The sequence below is a fragment of the Sinocyclocheilus rhinocerous genome, unplaced genomic scaffold, assembly GCF_001515625.1.
Source record: "Sinocyclocheilus rhinocerous isolate Xijiao unplaced genomic scaffold, SAMN03320098_v1.1 scaffold4777, whole genome shotgun sequence".
NCBI lineage: Eukaryota > Metazoa > Chordata > Actinopteri > Cypriniformes > Cyprinidae > Sinocyclocheilus > Sinocyclocheilus rhinocerous.
Window position 1 is genome coordinate 72,662 of NW_015665893.1, and position 17,299 is coordinate 89,960.

General features: G+C 34.4%; 3 protein-coding genes across 5 annotated transcripts in view; 1 reads left to right on the top strand and 2 right to left on the bottom strand.

Moving 5' to 3' along the window:
• Positions 1 to 3,511: 3,511 nt before the first annotated feature.
• Positions 3,512 to 9,484, bottom strand: LOC107731658 (major facilitator superfamily domain-containing protein 8-like). Its single transcript, XM_016542808.1, has 9 exons — positions 9,253 to 9,484; positions 7,602 to 7,787; positions 6,638 to 6,700; positions 6,441 to 6,560; positions 6,092 to 6,171; positions 5,690 to 6,002; positions 5,382 to 5,455; positions 3,723 to 3,936; positions 3,512 to 3,639 (listed from the first exon to the last, which is right to left on the bottom strand). Exons 1-9 carry the CDS (start codon positions 9,326 to 9,328, stop codon positions 3,512 to 3,514), a joined length of 1,254 nt encoding a protein of 417 aa, XP_016398294.1. The 5' UTR covers positions 9,329 to 9,484.
• A 1,794-nt stretch (positions 9,485 to 11,278) lies between these two features.
• LOC107731657 (RNA polymerase II subunit H) lies at positions 11,279 to 15,125 on the bottom strand. 3 transcript variants are annotated; one of them, XM_016542807.1, is made up of 6 exons: positions 15,024 to 15,125; positions 14,662 to 14,789; positions 13,737 to 13,820; positions 13,566 to 13,659; positions 11,935 to 12,018; positions 11,279 to 11,681 (listed from the first exon to the last, which is right to left on the bottom strand). In XM_016542807.1, exons 2-6 carry the CDS (start codon positions 14,732 to 14,734, stop codon positions 11,564 to 11,566), a joined length of 453 nt encoding a protein of 150 aa, XP_016398293.1. In that variant the 5' UTR covers positions 14,735 to 14,789; positions 15,024 to 15,125; the 3' UTR covers positions 11,279 to 11,563. The 3 variants fall into 3 exon arrangements, with proteins under 3 accessions (XP_016398293.1, XP_016398291.1, XP_016398292.1); XM_016542805.1 differs by having other exon boundaries at positions 14,968 to 15,125; XM_016542806.1 differs by having other exon boundaries at positions 14,893 to 15,125.
• LOC107731656 (lisH domain-containing protein ARMC9-like) overlaps positions 14,757 to 17,299 on the top strand; it is a 7,852-nt gene continuing 5,309 nt past the window's right edge. Inside the window, exons 1-4 of the mRNA XM_016542803.1 lie at positions 14,757 to 14,792; positions 15,658 to 15,828; positions 16,075 to 16,230; positions 16,469 to 16,561. Coding sequence (XP_016398289.1) covers positions 14,757 to 14,792; positions 15,658 to 15,828; positions 16,075 to 16,230; positions 16,469 to 16,561 — 456 coding nt within the window. The remainder of the gene's footprint in view (positions 14,793 to 15,657; positions 15,829 to 16,074; positions 16,231 to 16,468; positions 16,562 to 17,299) is intronic.

The window sequence follows — 17,299 nt, forward strand, 5'->3', positions numbered from 1 at the left end:
GAACATTTAAAACACAGCACAATATTAATACATATAGTTTATAAATTATAAATTATATACATATAGTTGCACTAAAAAACGAAAGTAAAAATGCATACAGTTTTTAAACAAATATTGTCTGGCGCATGTAGATCCATGACACAAATTATGACACATTAAATATGTTAAAACAAAAATCACTTTTGTTTGTTTGTTGTTCGAATATTAAGGACAACATATTTCTGCTAAAAAAAAAAAAAGAACAAAACCATAGTAACAGACTATAATCTCGTTCTTATGCATGTTAATTGAAGAGTAATATGTTGTTGCATATAGTGAACGCAGTGTGCAGTTTAATCAAATACAGTCCTTTTACAAGTCAGCCAGTGCAGAAGACAATCAAGGAGTAATGAGTTTATTGTAGATTTATGAATGCCTCAATATTTCTCAGTCATTCTCCGTGGTTGCGGGATTGTTTTATGTGAGTTAATGTCGTCCTCTAGTGTACAGTTTATGTATAGCTGTATTCTACAGTCATTCAATGAACATACTAATAATCTCAATCATTGCACATTTACCTTTAGTCTTTAGTGCAATGCAAAAGAAATTAATATCATTGTAATATGATATTATTAAAATATTATTATTATTATTATTATTTTAATAATATTAACAACATAAATGAAACAAATTTAAATGTTGTGCTTTCACATTTTTTTTTCTAAAATATTTTATATATTTTTAGATCATGCAGAACTTTCTGTTCAACCCTGTCATGCTGAGACAATTCACCATTTAAAAACAATAGTTTGATCTTTATGAAATGAAATCATATTCTTGTGTTTTGTCAAGCACTATAGTTTAACTGTTATAGGAAAAAAGTCATCCTTGTTTGATCAATTTTAGATAAAAAAAATATTCTATGTATAAGAATATTAAGCCACTGAATTGTAAAATAATAATAATGATAAATAATAATAATTAATAAATTGATAAAATAAAAAACAATTAATTGCATTTCATTTTAATGAATTTTATCTCACAATTCTGACATTTTTTTCTCACAATTTAATCTGCAGCCCTGGTACTTTTTTTGTTTTTATTTATCCAAATATAGTAAATGTCCCTATTTTAATGGGTTGTATGTATATATGTATATATATATATTGTATATATATATATAATTTAATCTGCAGCCCTGGTACTTTGGACCTGAGGTTAGAATATGATTTGTTTGTTTTTTTAAGAAAAAAAAAAAGGAAATTAATACATTAAAAACAAATAATCAATCATCAACAAATCTATATTGTTCTAAACTCATTGCATTAATCTCTGTATTAATATAAAAACATCATGACGCACATGAATGGATTTTCCCTCGGGATGTGGCCTTTCGTTCTAAATCCTAAAACATTTGATCTGATGGAATTTCCATAGGAAATATAGTAGAAACATCCATTTATCACAAGAGTCTTGGCCCTGATCAAAGCTCTGCACAGAGCCGAGATTCACCTGATTTATTCAGCAGCCTCGCCTTTGCTTTTGTCATTCTGCTTGTTATGCTGGTCTTACCCCTCTCCTGTGGTCTCCATTCACTGCTGTTTATTTGTGTTGCAGTCAATCCAGGTGTTGTCCAGTGGTCACTGATGGTGTTTCAGCTGGAGCTGCATTAACTGTCAGTGTGTCAAACCTAGACTGATTTCTCAAGATTTATTGAGTCAAAAGATTCAGTAACAGCTCACCGACAGTGGCACAATCTAGTTGATGTCAAACCTAGAGACAAAGAAAGAATATTGTTAAATAATAAGCTACTTTTTTATTTTCACTATCTTTTTTATCTATCTATCTATCTATCTGTGTGTGTGTGTGTGTGTGTGTGTGTATTAACAAACATATTTTTTTTTACTTATACAAATGATGTATTTATGTATATATTTATGTTTATGCTTACTGATTGTACCAGATGGAGAAATGGTAAATAGCAATGAATCCGTTTTTTTTTCTCCTTAAGAAAAAATAAGATTTTGCCAAAATAATTAATCAGTGATTCTCTTCAATAATTTTATTCTTTCGATACCACAGAGCCGTAGTTCACTGACAAGCTACGCAAAATGGCATTCATAATCGCAGACGATTTAATCGCACAATTATGAAATCGAAGAAATCGTTCTGCCATTATGACAGCTGTTTGCGTAGCTTGTCAGTGAACTACGGCTCTGTGTAGTAAATGCTGCTCCATCTGAAAGCATGTGAAAATACCACATTTAATAACATATTTTTACTCCAAACTCACTTCATAACGTCAGTCGAGTGTTTGAAATAAATCCTTTTGTGAGATGATGTGGCTTCTTACACAGAATAAGGCACGCAACATATTTCATAGTATTTAAGCAGTGATAAAGGCATTGCATTATAAATATACTTTATTTTAATGAAAATTATAATAATCAGAACTCCGATAAAACGTATATTGTTGTAGTCGTGTGTTTATTAGTCACGTTGAATCAATGAAAGCAGTTGAATCTTCTGTTTATTCAGCTGCAGCGATATGGATTTCCTGGATTTCTTCTGCGAGGCGTATTTGGAGTTTCTCTGGCCTTTGGATGGAGATTTACTGCTGATCACAGAACCGTGCTTCACTGAAAGATACGCATGACAATCACAGCTTCTGCCTAATCATGATTTATCGCCTTTGCGATTTAATTTCGATTAATCGTGCAGCCCTACTATGTTAGCTTGTTTCCACCACTGAATAAAAAAAATATAAAAACAGTAACTGCGAGTTTATATCTCACAATTCTGAGAAAAGACAGAATTACGAGATATAAACTCGCAACAATGAGAAAAAGTCAGAAATGCAAGATATAAACTCACAATTACGAGAAAAAAGTCAGAAATGCGAGAAAAAAAGTCAAAATTGCAAGAAAAAAGTTAGGATTGTGAGATATAAACTTGCAATTGTGAGAAAAACATTTAAAAAAAGGCAAAATTGTAAGAAAATGTCAGAATTGTGAGATTAAAAAAGTCAGAATTGCGAGATATAAACTTGCAATTGTGAGAAAAGTCAAAATTGCAAGAAAAAAAGTCAGAATTGTGAGATATAAACTCGCAATTGCAACAAATATTCAGAATTGCGAGAAAAAGTCATAATTGTGAAAAAATATCAGAATTGCGAGAAAAAAGTCAGATTTGTGAAAAAAAAGTCTCAGAATTGCGAGGAAATAAAAACAAGAATTGCAAGATTTTTAAAAAGTAATTTTATTTTTTATTCAGTGGTGGAAACGGGCTTCCATACATTATCAAAATTTTGTGGGCGAAAAAAAGATTAATTGTCTAAAACTGAACAGCACATCAATGTAACCAACCCATTGGACCCGTTGCGAACTTTGCATGTAGAAATCTTTCACCCTCAAGAGAAATTCCAGATCGCTTGGATTCTTATTGAGTCGCTGAACAATGGTAAATGTGACCGTGCCTCAAGTGTTCCGACTTGTTTCTAGGCACTTACTAAGCAGCTACTCTGTTCATAGGACTAACCTTGTGTCTTCTCTGATGTAATTTTGGAGAAGAGAGACACCTGGGCGACTGCCACAAAAGGAAGGCCCAGGACCTGAAGGAAAACACCAATGATGAACTCCGCCAGCTGCCACGCAAATCCTCCTAAACCAAAGAATAATTTGAGAGCCGTGAGGGATTTTACAGCTAATAAGAACAACATCCACAGTTCTGTGTGTTCTTCTTACCCTGAGGATTGGCCAGGAAGATCATGCACCAGACACAGGAGATATTGCAGAGGATGAGGCCGACGGCCAGCACCACTCGCTCCGCCACACGCTTGCTCAACCAGCGCACGAACAGGAAGCCAGCGATCACCTCGACGCCACACAGACAGTACATGATGCTGTTCTCCAACTCGCCGAAGTTAAAGAACTTCTGTGTCAGAGGAGTCACCATAGTCTAGAGGAACAACAAGACTAAATATCACACGTAAGAAATAATTATTTGCCATATAGAGTAGTGCAAGTGATTTCCACCAGCTATAAATGTGAATACCTTTTATTTTCCAAATCAATTATTGAATCTGAAATTAATCAACAAATTGGATGCATAATTGTAATTCAAATTTGAATTTAAGGTAGAAGAAACAAAAATGTATATAATCCATTTAAATGTTTTAAACCTTAAAGTATTTAATTTATATATATATATAAATATATAAAATATGTAAATAAATTAACTTTCATTCTATAGACAAACTGAAAACAAAGTGGTTTTTCGGGATTGCCGCAAAACTTTTGTGTAACTGTGTTGAATCTGAATTACAATTCAGAATCAGAATGTGATTTATGATCAATTTAATTTCAATTCAAAATCCTGTTGGGAGTGGCCTATACAAATTCTTGTTCAAAATCCTGTGGGCATGCTGCGATTGCAATTCAATTAAAATTCTAATTTAAATGAATTCAAATTCCAGTTCAACATTTTGTGGAACTTGTGGCAAATGCAATTTAAATTCAAATTCCAATTCAGCTTTTTATAGAATGCGTGGCAAATTTAATTTCAAATTCAAATCCAAATCAATTCCAATTCAACATTCTGTGAATTGTGTGGCAAATTCAATTCAAATTCCAAATCAAATCAAATCCAATTCCAGTTCCAATTCAAATTACAATTCCGATTCATTCAAATTCCAATTCAACATTCTGTGAAGTGTATGAATCCGTGTATCATTCGATCATTCGTTTTTTTTATTTAATATTGAAAGTAGAAAAATGAGAAAATGGCTCCTTTTTCTTTTTTTTTGTTTTTTTAGAGGACCTACAATAATGTACAGTATTTGAAAAATAATGTGTTTTTTGAACATTAAAGCATGTCAACATATGCTGTTACACCAAATACACAAAATATTGATCTTTTAAAAAGCATCATATGACCCCTTTAAGAAACAGAAAAACAAAAATTAAGCTAGATTTTTTGTATTTTTGTTCATGGGTAAAAAAATGAGATTATGATTTAATATTTGTTTCGAATGTGTGGGCGGCGGCGCTGAAAATTCCAAATAAATTTAGAATTTTTCATCCCCCATCTTCTGTACTGCACCGTATAGGCGGCAACCGCCAGCTCAGTTCATTTTCAACAGGAGAGCCAGTAGAAAAGCAAATGACCAGAAGGAACACGCGGACTCTGTGGTGTGTATGGCAAATTCAATTCCAAATCAGTGCAAATTTATATCCCAATCAAATTCCAATTCAACATTCTGTGAAGTGTGTGGAAAAATTCTATTAAAATCCAGTCAAAATTCAATTCAAATTCATCCATTTCAACATTTGATGGTGAGTGTGGACAATTCAATTTAATCCCAACACATGAACACATGCGTGCGTGTGTGTGTGTGTGTTCACCTCCAGAGCGGTCTGATTAAACAGTGTGATAAACTGAGCAGCCAACAGCACAACCACCTCCTCTCTGAGGAACTCTGAAAGTAGAAACAATGAAAAATGGATTTTAAGCCAAGCTGATTCCCACAGTGAGTCTGAAATTTGGCGTACAAAAACCTGTTCTGTATTAGGCAGACAGTAAACTCTGAAATACGTCAAACTAGGTTTCCAGATTTGATTTATATCAAGTGAGATTCAAACTTATCTGAACATGTAGTGTGTGATGTTTTAAGGATCATTAAGTTCTCCTTTGAGTACATTTTGGTTCTCACCTCTGCTAGCACTGAAGTTCTTGAAGGGACTGGAGCTGAGGTCCTCAGGTGGAGGTGAAGGCGGAGGGGAAACATGAGTCACATCACCGTTGGCCACTGAAGAGGTCCTGGACTGGACGCTGGTGACCGTCCCGTATGAGCCAGTGAGCTCATTGGGCCCAACCAAAGGTTTGCCCTCCTCGCCCTCTTCGCCCTCCTCTTCTTCCTCCCGCTCCACTCCGTTCCTCTGACACCTTTGGTCTTGAGGAGTGAAGTCCCAGTACATGAACAGGACTATAAACTGAAGGAGGATCCACAGCAGGCACATGAAGAGCTGAAACACATAAATACATCTGTTTATTGCACATTTGCAAACGTCAAGATGCCTCATACAATGTCAACTGGAAATCTTCTTGATCTTACCCCCGGGGAAGTGTATTTGTTCACTGTGAAAGGTCCGATCTGGAAGTTACAGAGTCTGAGAAAGATATTGAATGCAGGACCTAGAAGACAACACACAAAACAAAATATACAAAAAAAACACCTCTAAATTAAATACAGAAACTGATGTCATTACGAGAACCAGAAATAATATATATATAATTATAATTAATAAAAATATAATGATTTAATTGTTATAAATAATTTATTACATATAATTAATCAAACTATATGTTCGGTAGAACACCTGCTGAATATAAACAGCAATTAAAATATTTCATTGCACAAATCCTAATTTCCTTGTATGGTCTACTAATTTATTTTCACTGACCAATCAGAAGCCCAGCTTGACGGCAGGCCATAACCGCAGCGAAAACAGTCGAACGGTCCTCAGAGGCTGTATTTCTAGTCAAGAAGCTGAAGATAGATGATCCAGCACCAGTGCCAATACCTAGAGCATTAGAAACTGGTTAAATCACTAAAGCATTCAAATAGACATAACCTTAAAGAATTAGACTGAAACTTCACCTGCAACTAGACGACTGCAGAGCAATAGCCATTTGGAGTATCCCATAAAATACATGAAATTACCTAAAAACAGACAGAAAGAGATGTTACCCAAAAGCCACCAACACTGCAAGCGTAGCCTTCATTATAGGAGCTGTTCATCCAAAAATGGTGAAATTGCTGTAAATGTGCTCACCCTCAGCCAGTCCAAGATTAGGATGAGTTTGTTTCTTCATCAGGTTTGTAGAAATGTAGCACTGCATCAGTGTCTCAGCATTGGATGCTCTGCAGTGAATGGGTGCCGTCAGAATGAGAGTCCAAACAGCTGATAAAAACATCACAATAATCCACACCACTCCAGTCCATCAGTTAATGTCTTGAGAAGCCAAAATATGCTTGTTTGTAAGAAACAAATCCATCATTAAGACGTTTTATCTTTAAACCACTGCGTCTGGCTAAAATATGAGTCCTCTATCCATAATATTGCTTTCTCCAGTGACAAATCTGGTCTGAATCAGGAGAGAAAGCTGCGCAGATCAAGCACTGTTCACAAGCCAAAACAGCTCTAAACAAATATGTGGGTGGATTTTGATGTGAGAGACAACAGGAGATGCACTTTTTCACTGGAGGAAGCATTATTATGGATTATGGATTTATGGACAGAATTGACAGATTAAAGCATTTTAATGATGGATGTGTTTCTTACAAACACGCAGCTTTTGTCTTCTCCAGACGTTAACTGATGGACTGGAGTGGTGTGGATTACTTGTGGATTATTGTGATGTGTTTATCAGCTGTTTGGACTCTCATTCTGACGGCACCCATTCACTGCAGAGCATCCATTGCTGAGACACTGATGCAATGCTACATTTCTCCAAATCTGATAAAGAAACAAACTCATCTACATCTCGAATGGCCTGAGGAAGAGAACATTTACAGCAAATGTTCATTTTTGGGTGAACTGTTCCTTTAAGTCCAAACATACCAACAATCTCAAAGACATTGGCGAACAGGATGATTTTCTTGGTGGAGAGTGTGCGATCTGACCAGAGGCCAAACAAAGGACCAGCGAGAAGCCCGCTGAAGCTGAACGCTGATAGGCTGAGACCAAGAAAGTACGGCGCTGCATTTAACGTCTGCAGATACCTCCATATTGTGGGCAAAATCACAGCTGAAATGAAAACAGACATTCATTAGGTGACAGCAATGTTCATTACATTACGGGCACATCTGATCTGGTATTTGAACTATTATCTTGATAGCTAGATTAGTAACTAATGGCAGTTTATTACGAGAGAAACTCTGTGACTTAGGGCTCTGAAAAATCTGAAGAATCTCTGAACACAAAGAGCGATTCTGAGACAGGCATGTCGGAAAATGTCTGATTTATAGGGTAAGTTTTATTAGAAACAAGTAACAATTCAATCACTGCTATTAGCAACATCGCGTTATACGTTTGTGATGAATGTGACCCAGTCTCCTTGAGAACTGAGAATCCATTGAGAATTATCCTGACTACTGAAAAATCTAGCAACATTATTATTTTATATTCCATTATTATTTATATATTTATACACTCAAATGGAATCCAAATAAAATAATACACTAATAACTATCTATCTATCTATCTATGAATGAATGAATGACATAGTAATATTAATATTTTGATGTGTATTGTGTACCATAGTAATATCATGCTGTTTTAGAGAACCAGTAACTTGTTGTATGTGTTAATAGTATGTTAAATAAATGATAATTGTTTTGTATCATGGTAATTGCAATTCACATCAATTCAAATTCTAGTTCAACATGCTGTAGAGTGTGGGGTTGTTTCGATTTAAATTTGAGTTCAAATCAATTTTGTGGAGCTTGTGGCAAATTCACATTTAATTTCCAAATAAAATTAAAATCCAAATTCATTATTCAGATCAATTGATCCGATAATTCAGATCAATCCACATTCAAATAAGTTCCAACTCCATTTAAATTCCAATTCAGATCAATTTGAATTCAATTCAACTTCAAATTCAATAAAATCAAAATCGATTTCAATTCAAATCTATTAAAATTCCAATTCAACATGTTGAGTGTGTTCAAATTCTAGTTCCAATAAATCCAAATTCTAATGAACTTAATTAACAATTAATAATTTTCCTGACTGCTGGATGTTTCAGCAACATTATTATTTTATAGGCGATTCTATTATTATTTTATATGAATAGATTATTATTAATAGATAATAATAATACACATATAACAATATATAATACACATTTATTTGTAAGTCGCTTTGGATAAAAGCGTCTGCTAAATGACTAAAAGTAAAAAGTTAAGTAAATATAATAATAATATTATTAATAGATAATAATACCAATTATAGGCCTAATACACATATAACAAAAAAACACTGATTTTTTATTTTATTTTTGACATGGTACCGCAGTAATATTGTGATGTGTACCATGGTAATGTGATGTCATACTGCTTATATATATATATATAAACCCATAGTGTATATAAGCCCATAGTGTATATAAACCCATAGTGTATATAAACCCATAGTGTATATAAGCCCATAGTGTACTGTAGAAATGTAAACTGTTGTGCCCCGGACAGCAGTACCATACTCAGCTTACCGTACTCAATGCCGCTCAGTAAGAAGATCAGTCCTATAGTGAAGAACGTCAGTCTCCTTTTGCGTCTATAGTCCATTTTTCTCTCTTTATAATCTTTATAACTTTTCACAGCGATTTGGACCCATTTTATCGCGGCCCGTAGCACGTAATGATCAGGACACTGCCACCAATTACTGCAGCGCTCCGTCAGTGCGCTCTACCGCACTGCATACTGCATACTACACACTGCATACTACACACTACGTACTACACACGCCTACTTTCAGCACTAATGTCGCCGGATTATTAAAGACGCAGGTCTGACTCTGAACCAGCGGCGCTGTAATGTAATGCAGACCGTCAGCAGCACACAGCATGTCAGTCCTGTTCAAAACAATACGTGCATTATTTGAACGCAAGTGATTTTGACGGCAGCCGCAGTAAACGACGCACCTTGGGAACGTCAGTCTGGCGTCACTTCCGGCTGTCGCTACACCGCTCGCATTTACCTTGGAATTAAAAGTTCGACTAAATTATCAAGAAAACTATTTAAACTAAGCAGACTCGATGACAGAGTCTTAATTTCATATTTTTCAAATATTATAAACATAGCCATAGCATGAAAGATACATTTTAAATGCACAAAAGGTCTTCTACTGAGCTGTTAAACAATACAATTAAATATTTTTGACTGCTAAACTGATATTCAATGTGTTGTACTAAAAATATATTGAAATATTTTTTAACGCCTAAAATTGTAATGTAACCCACTCACCCGAAATCTGTTACGGTGTGTGTTTTTTTTACCAAAATTGTAACATTATATAAAATAAATTCATGGCAAATGCAAGTTTTTAACTTAAAACCCGGACTTGTTTTCCAGCAATAAAAATTAAACAAAAAGTTGTTTTATATATATATTATATATTTATGAAATGTACATTTTATATAAATTTTATACTTTAAAATGAAAGTTACAATTATACAGAAGTAAAAGTTTAATTTACTAAATATATTTTATATTGTTCGTTTGATTTTAAGACATATATTTTCTGTTTAACAATTAAAGTTACAAATTTGTCGTTTATTTATTGCTGGAAAATGACAAATATGGGATTTAAAATGTATTTCGATATTTACCGATGATCAAGTATCTGGAAGCCGGTTTCCGTCACTGAAAATGTAATTATTACTTTTTTCTCACATCTATTTTTTTCTTGCAATTGAAAATTTACATAAACGTTATAACGTCCAATTCTAAGTTTTGACTGACTTTTGAAAAAATCTGAAACTCACAAATGCAAGATAAAAGAAGTCAGAATTGAGATAAAAAGTCGCAGTTGCACTTTTTGTCTTTTATTCAGTGGCAGAAACAGCTTCCATAAGCATCTTTCACCGACCACTTACCCAAACAGGAGGAAAAATGAGCTTCAGACCCTGAGTGTTTGTTTCTCATTCAAGGAAAGTGCCAATACTCTGAATCATAATGTGAAATTCTCTCCTATGCCACAGTATAGAGATAATCAGGGGTTAAATATTACGTTCAGGCCCCTCATCTGACTGCAGACTTGAGCCACTGAGACGTCTTGTAATTTCCATTCCACTCCTCACACTGCAAACACTGTTGCACACACTGCCACACTTATGTCGTTTAAATCACATTAAACTGGATTCCCATTTATGCTGGGACACGATCTTTGCCGTTTTTGCTTAACCTGTTATTTTGTATTTGTTTAAATGCACAGGATGCAATTATTACATGCATGCATAGGGACCTTTCCCCAAGCCTCCCTCATCTGAGAGAGCATTCAGACTTGTCTCCACTATTTTTGAAAATAGGCTAATTTTCCATCTCCCCTAGAGTTAAACAGTTGAGTTTTACCGTTTTCAAATCCATTCAGCCGATCTCCGGGTCTGGCGGTAGCACTTTTAGCTGTAGCTTAGCATAGATCATTGAATCTGCGCAATGATATTACGCAGCGCCTAAATATAGAAACGAAAAATATAGAAACTCTTTGGTCATTTTTGAGCGAGATGCTAATGATTCACCAGAGATTTGTTTGGCCGATGTAGTGCACATGCACTAGATGCAATGAGAAAACAGTTCATCAACTGAGCAGTCGTATGGTTTGAATATATATGTGTAACCATATATGTTTTTTTAAAGTAATGTACCATGGGCCACAGTTTCCAGATATTATTAGCAATACCAGTTTCTCATCAACGGGAAAGCCTCAAAGGTAAAAAAGAAGAAAAACGTGATGATGATGATAAGAATGCATATGTTTTCTCAGTCCTCAGAAGCGAGTGTCCTTCAGGACATGAGACACGATCAGAAAGCCAGTTTCTTCATCAGGAGATAGACCCTGGAGTCCACTTCAAATCCATGCAGATTATTAGCATCTCCCTGAAGTCGCATTAGCAGACCTCCATATGACACATACGCAGATCTGTGCAGACACACATACGCACAAATCAGTGATTAGATTAGAAAGTAGTGTAATACATTGCTATATTATAGAATAAACAATTTTATATTCAAAAATGGATTTCAAATAAATAAATTAAAAATAATAAATTCAAATTTAATTCACAAATATGCATTTATGTGTTTGCATTTTATATGCATGTATTTACAAATGTTATAAAAGCTTTTAGGAAAAACTAAATAGTGGAAAAAATGGCAGAATGAATGAAACTCACAGTCGTGTGGCCGCTTCTGTCGAGGTTTCATCTCCTTCAATCCTATAAACCTTTCCATACATGACATAATCAAACTGATCAGCCCTGCAAAAGAGCAATGAAGTTACAATCTAAAACAGCTGTTTTCTGTGTGAATCTCTGTTAAACTGTAATGTATTTCTGTGATGCGCAGCTGTATTTTCAGCATCATTACTCCAGTCTTCAGTGTCACATGATCCTTCAGTTATTAATAATGGTTCTTATTATTATCGATGTTTGCTGCTAAATATTTTTGTGAGACTATTTTTTTCAAGATTCTTCGACGAAATCGAAAGTTCAAAAGAACAGCATTTATTTGAAATAGAAATCTTTTGTCGTATTACTGTCAGTTTGAATTAATTTAATGCATTCTTGCTAAATAAGTGTTCATTTCTTTGAATGGTACAGTTTAAAAATAAAAACGTCAACACCACTTTTCAATCAAATACAAAGAATAAACAACTTTAAATTGGTTTAAAATGAGGTTAAATTTAACAAAATAATAATCTGATTAATTATTTAGATAAAATAACTTTCAAATAGCATTCTGTAGTAGGGCTGCACAATTAATCAAATTTCTAATCGTGATTACAATTACGGATGCCACAATTACGTAAATGTTCAAAGCGGCAATTAATCGTTCAAAGTCCTCTTATGTTATTCTGCACGCTTAAGATGCATTTTTTTCTTTCTAAATGTTATCTTAAAGGTTTTTCCATTGTTTTAGTTTTAGTTAGTGGTCGACCGATATGGGTTTTTTGACAGCCGATGCCGATATCTTGGAAAGCAGGGTGGCCGATGGCTGATATAAAGCCGATATAATTTTATTTATTTGAATTAATATTTAAGAAATGTGAAATCATTTGAAAATTGTTTAAAAAATAAATGTGTTAAATAAACATACTTATACTTTAGATGACAAAGTATTTTTCACAAATAAATAAATATTTAATAAAAATATAATTAAAAAGGAAGTAAACACTGTAACCAACAGAGCACTCAGTATTCTGGGAAGTTTTTTTTCAAATAAAGTCAAGGTAACACTCATTTTACATACAGCACACAGTGATTTAAAGAAGAAACCAATCCGATGTATATTTGACATTTGAGGCTTAATACTATAGAAAAGCACTAAAGGTTTTTCCGGTAGAGTGTTTTCAGCTTGTTTATTTTCATATAAAAATACGGCATGCGGTTGCATCAAACAGTGGTGTAAACATCATTCAATGTAAATTGTGCTAATCGTAATTAATAATCGCAATTACAATTTCAAGGGAATAATCGACAATTTTTGTCATAATCGTGCAGCTCTAATCTGTTGTTAGCGCCGATATACAGCGCCACTGCGCTTCAGGCGTCACGAGTTCGAGTCCTGGCTCACGAACCTTTCCCGATCCCACTTTACGTCTGCTCTACACTGTCCTATCATAATATATCTTTAAAATAAATAAATAAATAGCATTTATTTGGATGTGACATTTGCTTTTATAAATGTATTTGCATATGATTAATAGTTAGTCATTCTCACACAGGAGAAATTCATTTTCTACATCTGAATGTTTTGCATATTCTTTCTAATTAATGTTTTGGTTCTGTGTGTATTGTTGTGTGACCTGGACGGCCTGTCGTCCTGAGGGTTGTATTCCCCGTCATCCGGCGTCCCGTCCTCAAACAGCGTGCTGGCAATCACCAGTCTGAACTTGTCACCTGAGCCAACATCATGATCATGAGACCATATCAAACACACAACACCACCACGACTGAAGAGCTCGACTATCACTCACCGAGATCAACCGGATAAATCTGGATGTTCACGTCGAGGATCAGGTCCATTTTGAAAGACTCACTTTCACAGTGAAAACGAGACACTGATAATCACAAAACCAACACTTTTAGAATTGCTGATGTCTTTCCTGAATTTATTTTTAATAAAATGTAAAACGATTATTAAGGAAAGGATGGCTTTGAATAAACCGACTGAGAGACTTTTCTTGGTCACACCTAGCAGCAATTTTAAAATATGAATATATGTAAAATATATTATATCATGGTACTTCCCTCACAAAAGCTTTGTGTGCGTTTTATACATATACAGCAGTGCCATTCAGTATGCTATTATTTAGTAGTAAAAGTAGAATTTACATTACAAAATATATTACTAAATCAAATTAATTATCTATTTAAACTTCATTTTTAGTAATGTTTTAATTTTATTAATGTACCTTTAATGTTTTAAAAGTAAATACTTCTTGATCATGTAAATTCTACTTCAATAATGGATCATTTAAATTAAATAAAAAGATGACAATAAAAAGAATAATTTTTCCCTCAATATTTCTTAAAGCATTTACATAATAAAAAATGAAAACATAGAAAACAAAAAATGCTTATTTTTCAATATGTTATATATAATGTAATATAGTGTTTACACTAAAACAGTAAATACAATTAAAAAGTACATTAAAATTAAATTAAGTAAAAGTTTAAATCCTTTTATTTTCATTCCTTTTATTTCAATTTTAATCTTATTTATTAATGTATTGTAATGCTTTTAATGTATAATGTAATCATGTATTACATAATGTAATTATGTAAATAGTACTTTAATAACGGGCACTGAAGAAAACTAAATAAAAATAAATGACAATAATATATATATATATATTATCCACTAGAACATATATCCATTATTTACTAAAATCTCCTCACCTCTGTCAAACTTTTTGCCATCTGGGTCAATATCCTTCACATCAAAGATATCCTCGAACAGAATCCCAGCCATTTACACACGAACTGAACTATAAATGGAAAAACTCCTCAACTGGTCATGTATTATCCTGGTAAAAAACAAGCAAACAAAAGAGTTCAATATTTAATATAAAACTCTGTTAAAGCTGTAAAAACATATAAATATTATGGCAATGTCTCGTGCAGCCTCACACTAACACTCCCGTTAGTATCAGGGACAGCAGTACATTGCGTTTTAAATGAGCGATTTCAGCAAATATGATTTACTTTCTCCAGATATAATGCGCGCAGGATCGTTCCAGTTAAAAATAGGAAATAACAACCATGGGGAAAAACATCAACTTTCTTCTCATTCTACACAAATATGAAACATGCCGCGAAACAATGTGCTTCACCTCCGGCCACGTGATTTACTACTACATCCGGTTCATGGCTCGCGTTTACGACGGTAGAACATTGCGGTAAAAAAAAAAAAAAGAAAGATTAAAAATCATTAAAAATGACATCGAAGTAAAATGATAACGTGAGACGGACCTCCTTTATTCAAAGAACATGAAGTGACAATCTGCAGTGTGTTTTTATCAGATCAGCTTGCTTTGATATAATTCTAATACAAACATATCAACAAAAGTTTAACTTTTAAATTGTCTCTTTAATTACCTTTTCCTATTTTGTTAGTGTTATTAGCCAGAATTGAAATTTAAAAAAAATTGCACTTTTTCATAAGAAAGTCGGTGGGGATTTTGTTTTTTTTAGTTTTAATCAATTTGATATTTATATGTACAATTTTTACATCGCAGAATCAGTGTGTTGTAGTGTTTTTTTTAAACCGATCAGCTTTTAAAAATGTTTACATGTAGATCAGAGAAAACCTTTATTTCTGTATTTATTTAGACTTAAAAATGAAAAGCAACTGAAAAGTGAATTGACCTCTTGATAACTTGTTTCTTCCTATAGGAGGATTTTCTCAGCTCTTTTAATGATGGCGACTATAAGGTATTCTCGGAGCTGTGGGCTAAAACCATTCCTCCGGAGATTCGGGATTTTGATCCAGTAGCTCAGAAACTGGAATTCCACTTACAAATTCATTTTACAATATACCCACTGAAATCACCGGTAGGAAGTCACGTAAGTGCGCTTTACTGTTGGGAATATTAATACAATTATCTTTTTTTTTAATTAACTGAATAGACAAATCTACGATGCTTGTATTCTGTTTGACCAACAGATGTCCTCATAAACTAAAACATTCAGGCCAACCTCTCATTCAGTCAAATACATGACTTGAATCAGTATTTGAATGGCATAGTATTAGCTTTCAGTCAAGATGCAAACTCTCTCTTTTTTATGTAAAAATATATTTGTGTAATACAGGATAAAGGAGAGTTTGACAGCAGGATCACACATTTCAAGCACTATCTGGAGACCAGAGGGGCGGCACTGAGCCAGACCACCGAGTTCCTGCCGTTCTACGCTCTGCCGTTTGTGCCCAATCCCACGGTACACCCGTCCTTCCAGGAGCTTTTCCAGGTACAACACACATCCACTACCAACCACCAACACACCAGCTGATTAACAGTCATTGCAGAAAAATCTCTGAAAACTGACGTTAGTTCTTAGATAGTGGGGTACACTTTCTTATAGGTACGTCATATTGCTGCATACTGAAAAATCATATTATTCTGTATGATGAACCTCATGTACACTGAGCACTTGCTTGATGCAGAAGAGGTTTTAATGTGCTGTCGTTGTTTTTACCGGATCATAGGATTCCTGGATGCCAGAGTTGAGAGAAAGCCTGGAGAAGTTTCTCTCAGTGACTCTGAAAGCTTCAAACACGCCGAGGCTTCTGACTTTATATGTATCCTTTTGTGTATATTGTGAGGCATTTTTTATCATTTTAAAATGATGATTTACAGGCCTGTAAAACCCTTAGGGGAGGGAGGGTGGAAGGGAGAGAGAGAGAGAGAGAGCAGTGTTTCCCAACCACTGTGCCATGTCAGGTGTGCCGGAAAATTATCAAAATTTAATTTCGTTATTATTATTATTTTAAATCCATGCTATTGGTCATCTTTACATCTGTTTGTGAGTTTTACAAATATTTAACCAAAAAAAGCATTCAAAAGAGCTTGTGACTAAGCCTCGTAACACCATTGGATCCTCAGACTGTCAGCGAAACCTCATAACTCCAGCCGCCTTCATTCAGAAGTCTGGAGACAGATCTCTGCTCGATCACAATGCAAGGCTAAATAAAGAACTGATGTTTGAATAAGTACAGCGTATTCTTTACTCAAGAAACACTATGTCTATAAAGCCTAATTTTTTTTTTGTGTGAGTGTGCGTGTGTGTGTGTGTGAGCGTGTGAGTGCGAGCGTGTGTGAGCGTGTGTGTGAGCGTGTGTGAACGTATGTGAGTGTGTGAGTGTGTGTGAGCGTGTGTGTGTGTGTGTGTGTGTGAGCGTGAGCGTGTATGAGTGAAATGTGAGCGTGTGTGAGTGTGTGAGCGTGTGTGAGTGTGTGAGCGTGTGTGTGTGTGTGTGTATGAGCGTGTGTGAGCATGCGTGTGTGTGTGTGTGTGTGTGTGTGTGAATGTGTGTGTG

What these genes read in the sequence shown, in the direction of transcription:
- LOC107731658 (XM_016542808.1), bottom strand. Translation starts at nt 9,328, where the DNA reads ATGGACTATAGACGCAAAAGGAGACTGACGTTCTTCACTATAGGACTG. An exon ending in ACAAATACACTTCCCCGGGG is followed by an intron (nt 6,003 to 6,091) that starts GTAAGATCAAGA and finishes TATGTGTTTCAG; the next exon opens with CTCTTCATGTGCCTGCTGTG. An exon ending in CTTCCTGGCCAATCCTCAGG is followed by an intron (nt 3,640 to 3,722) that starts GTAAGAAGAACA and finishes TCTTTGGTTTAG; the next exon opens with GAGGATTTGCGTGGCAGCTG.
- LOC107731657 (XM_016542807.1), bottom strand. Translation starts at nt 14,734, where the DNA reads ATGGCTGGGATTCTGTTCGAGGATATCTTTGATGTGAAGGATATTGAC. An exon ending in GATTTATCCGGTTGATCTCG is followed by an intron (nt 13,660 to 13,736) that starts GTGAGTGATAGT and finishes ATGTTGGCTCAG; the next exon opens with GTGACAAGTTCAGACTGGTG. An exon ending in CAGGACGACAGGCCGTCCAG is followed by an intron (nt 12,019 to 13,565) that starts GTCACACAACAA and finishes GCTCTTTTGCAG; the next exon opens with GGCTGATCAGTTTGATTATG.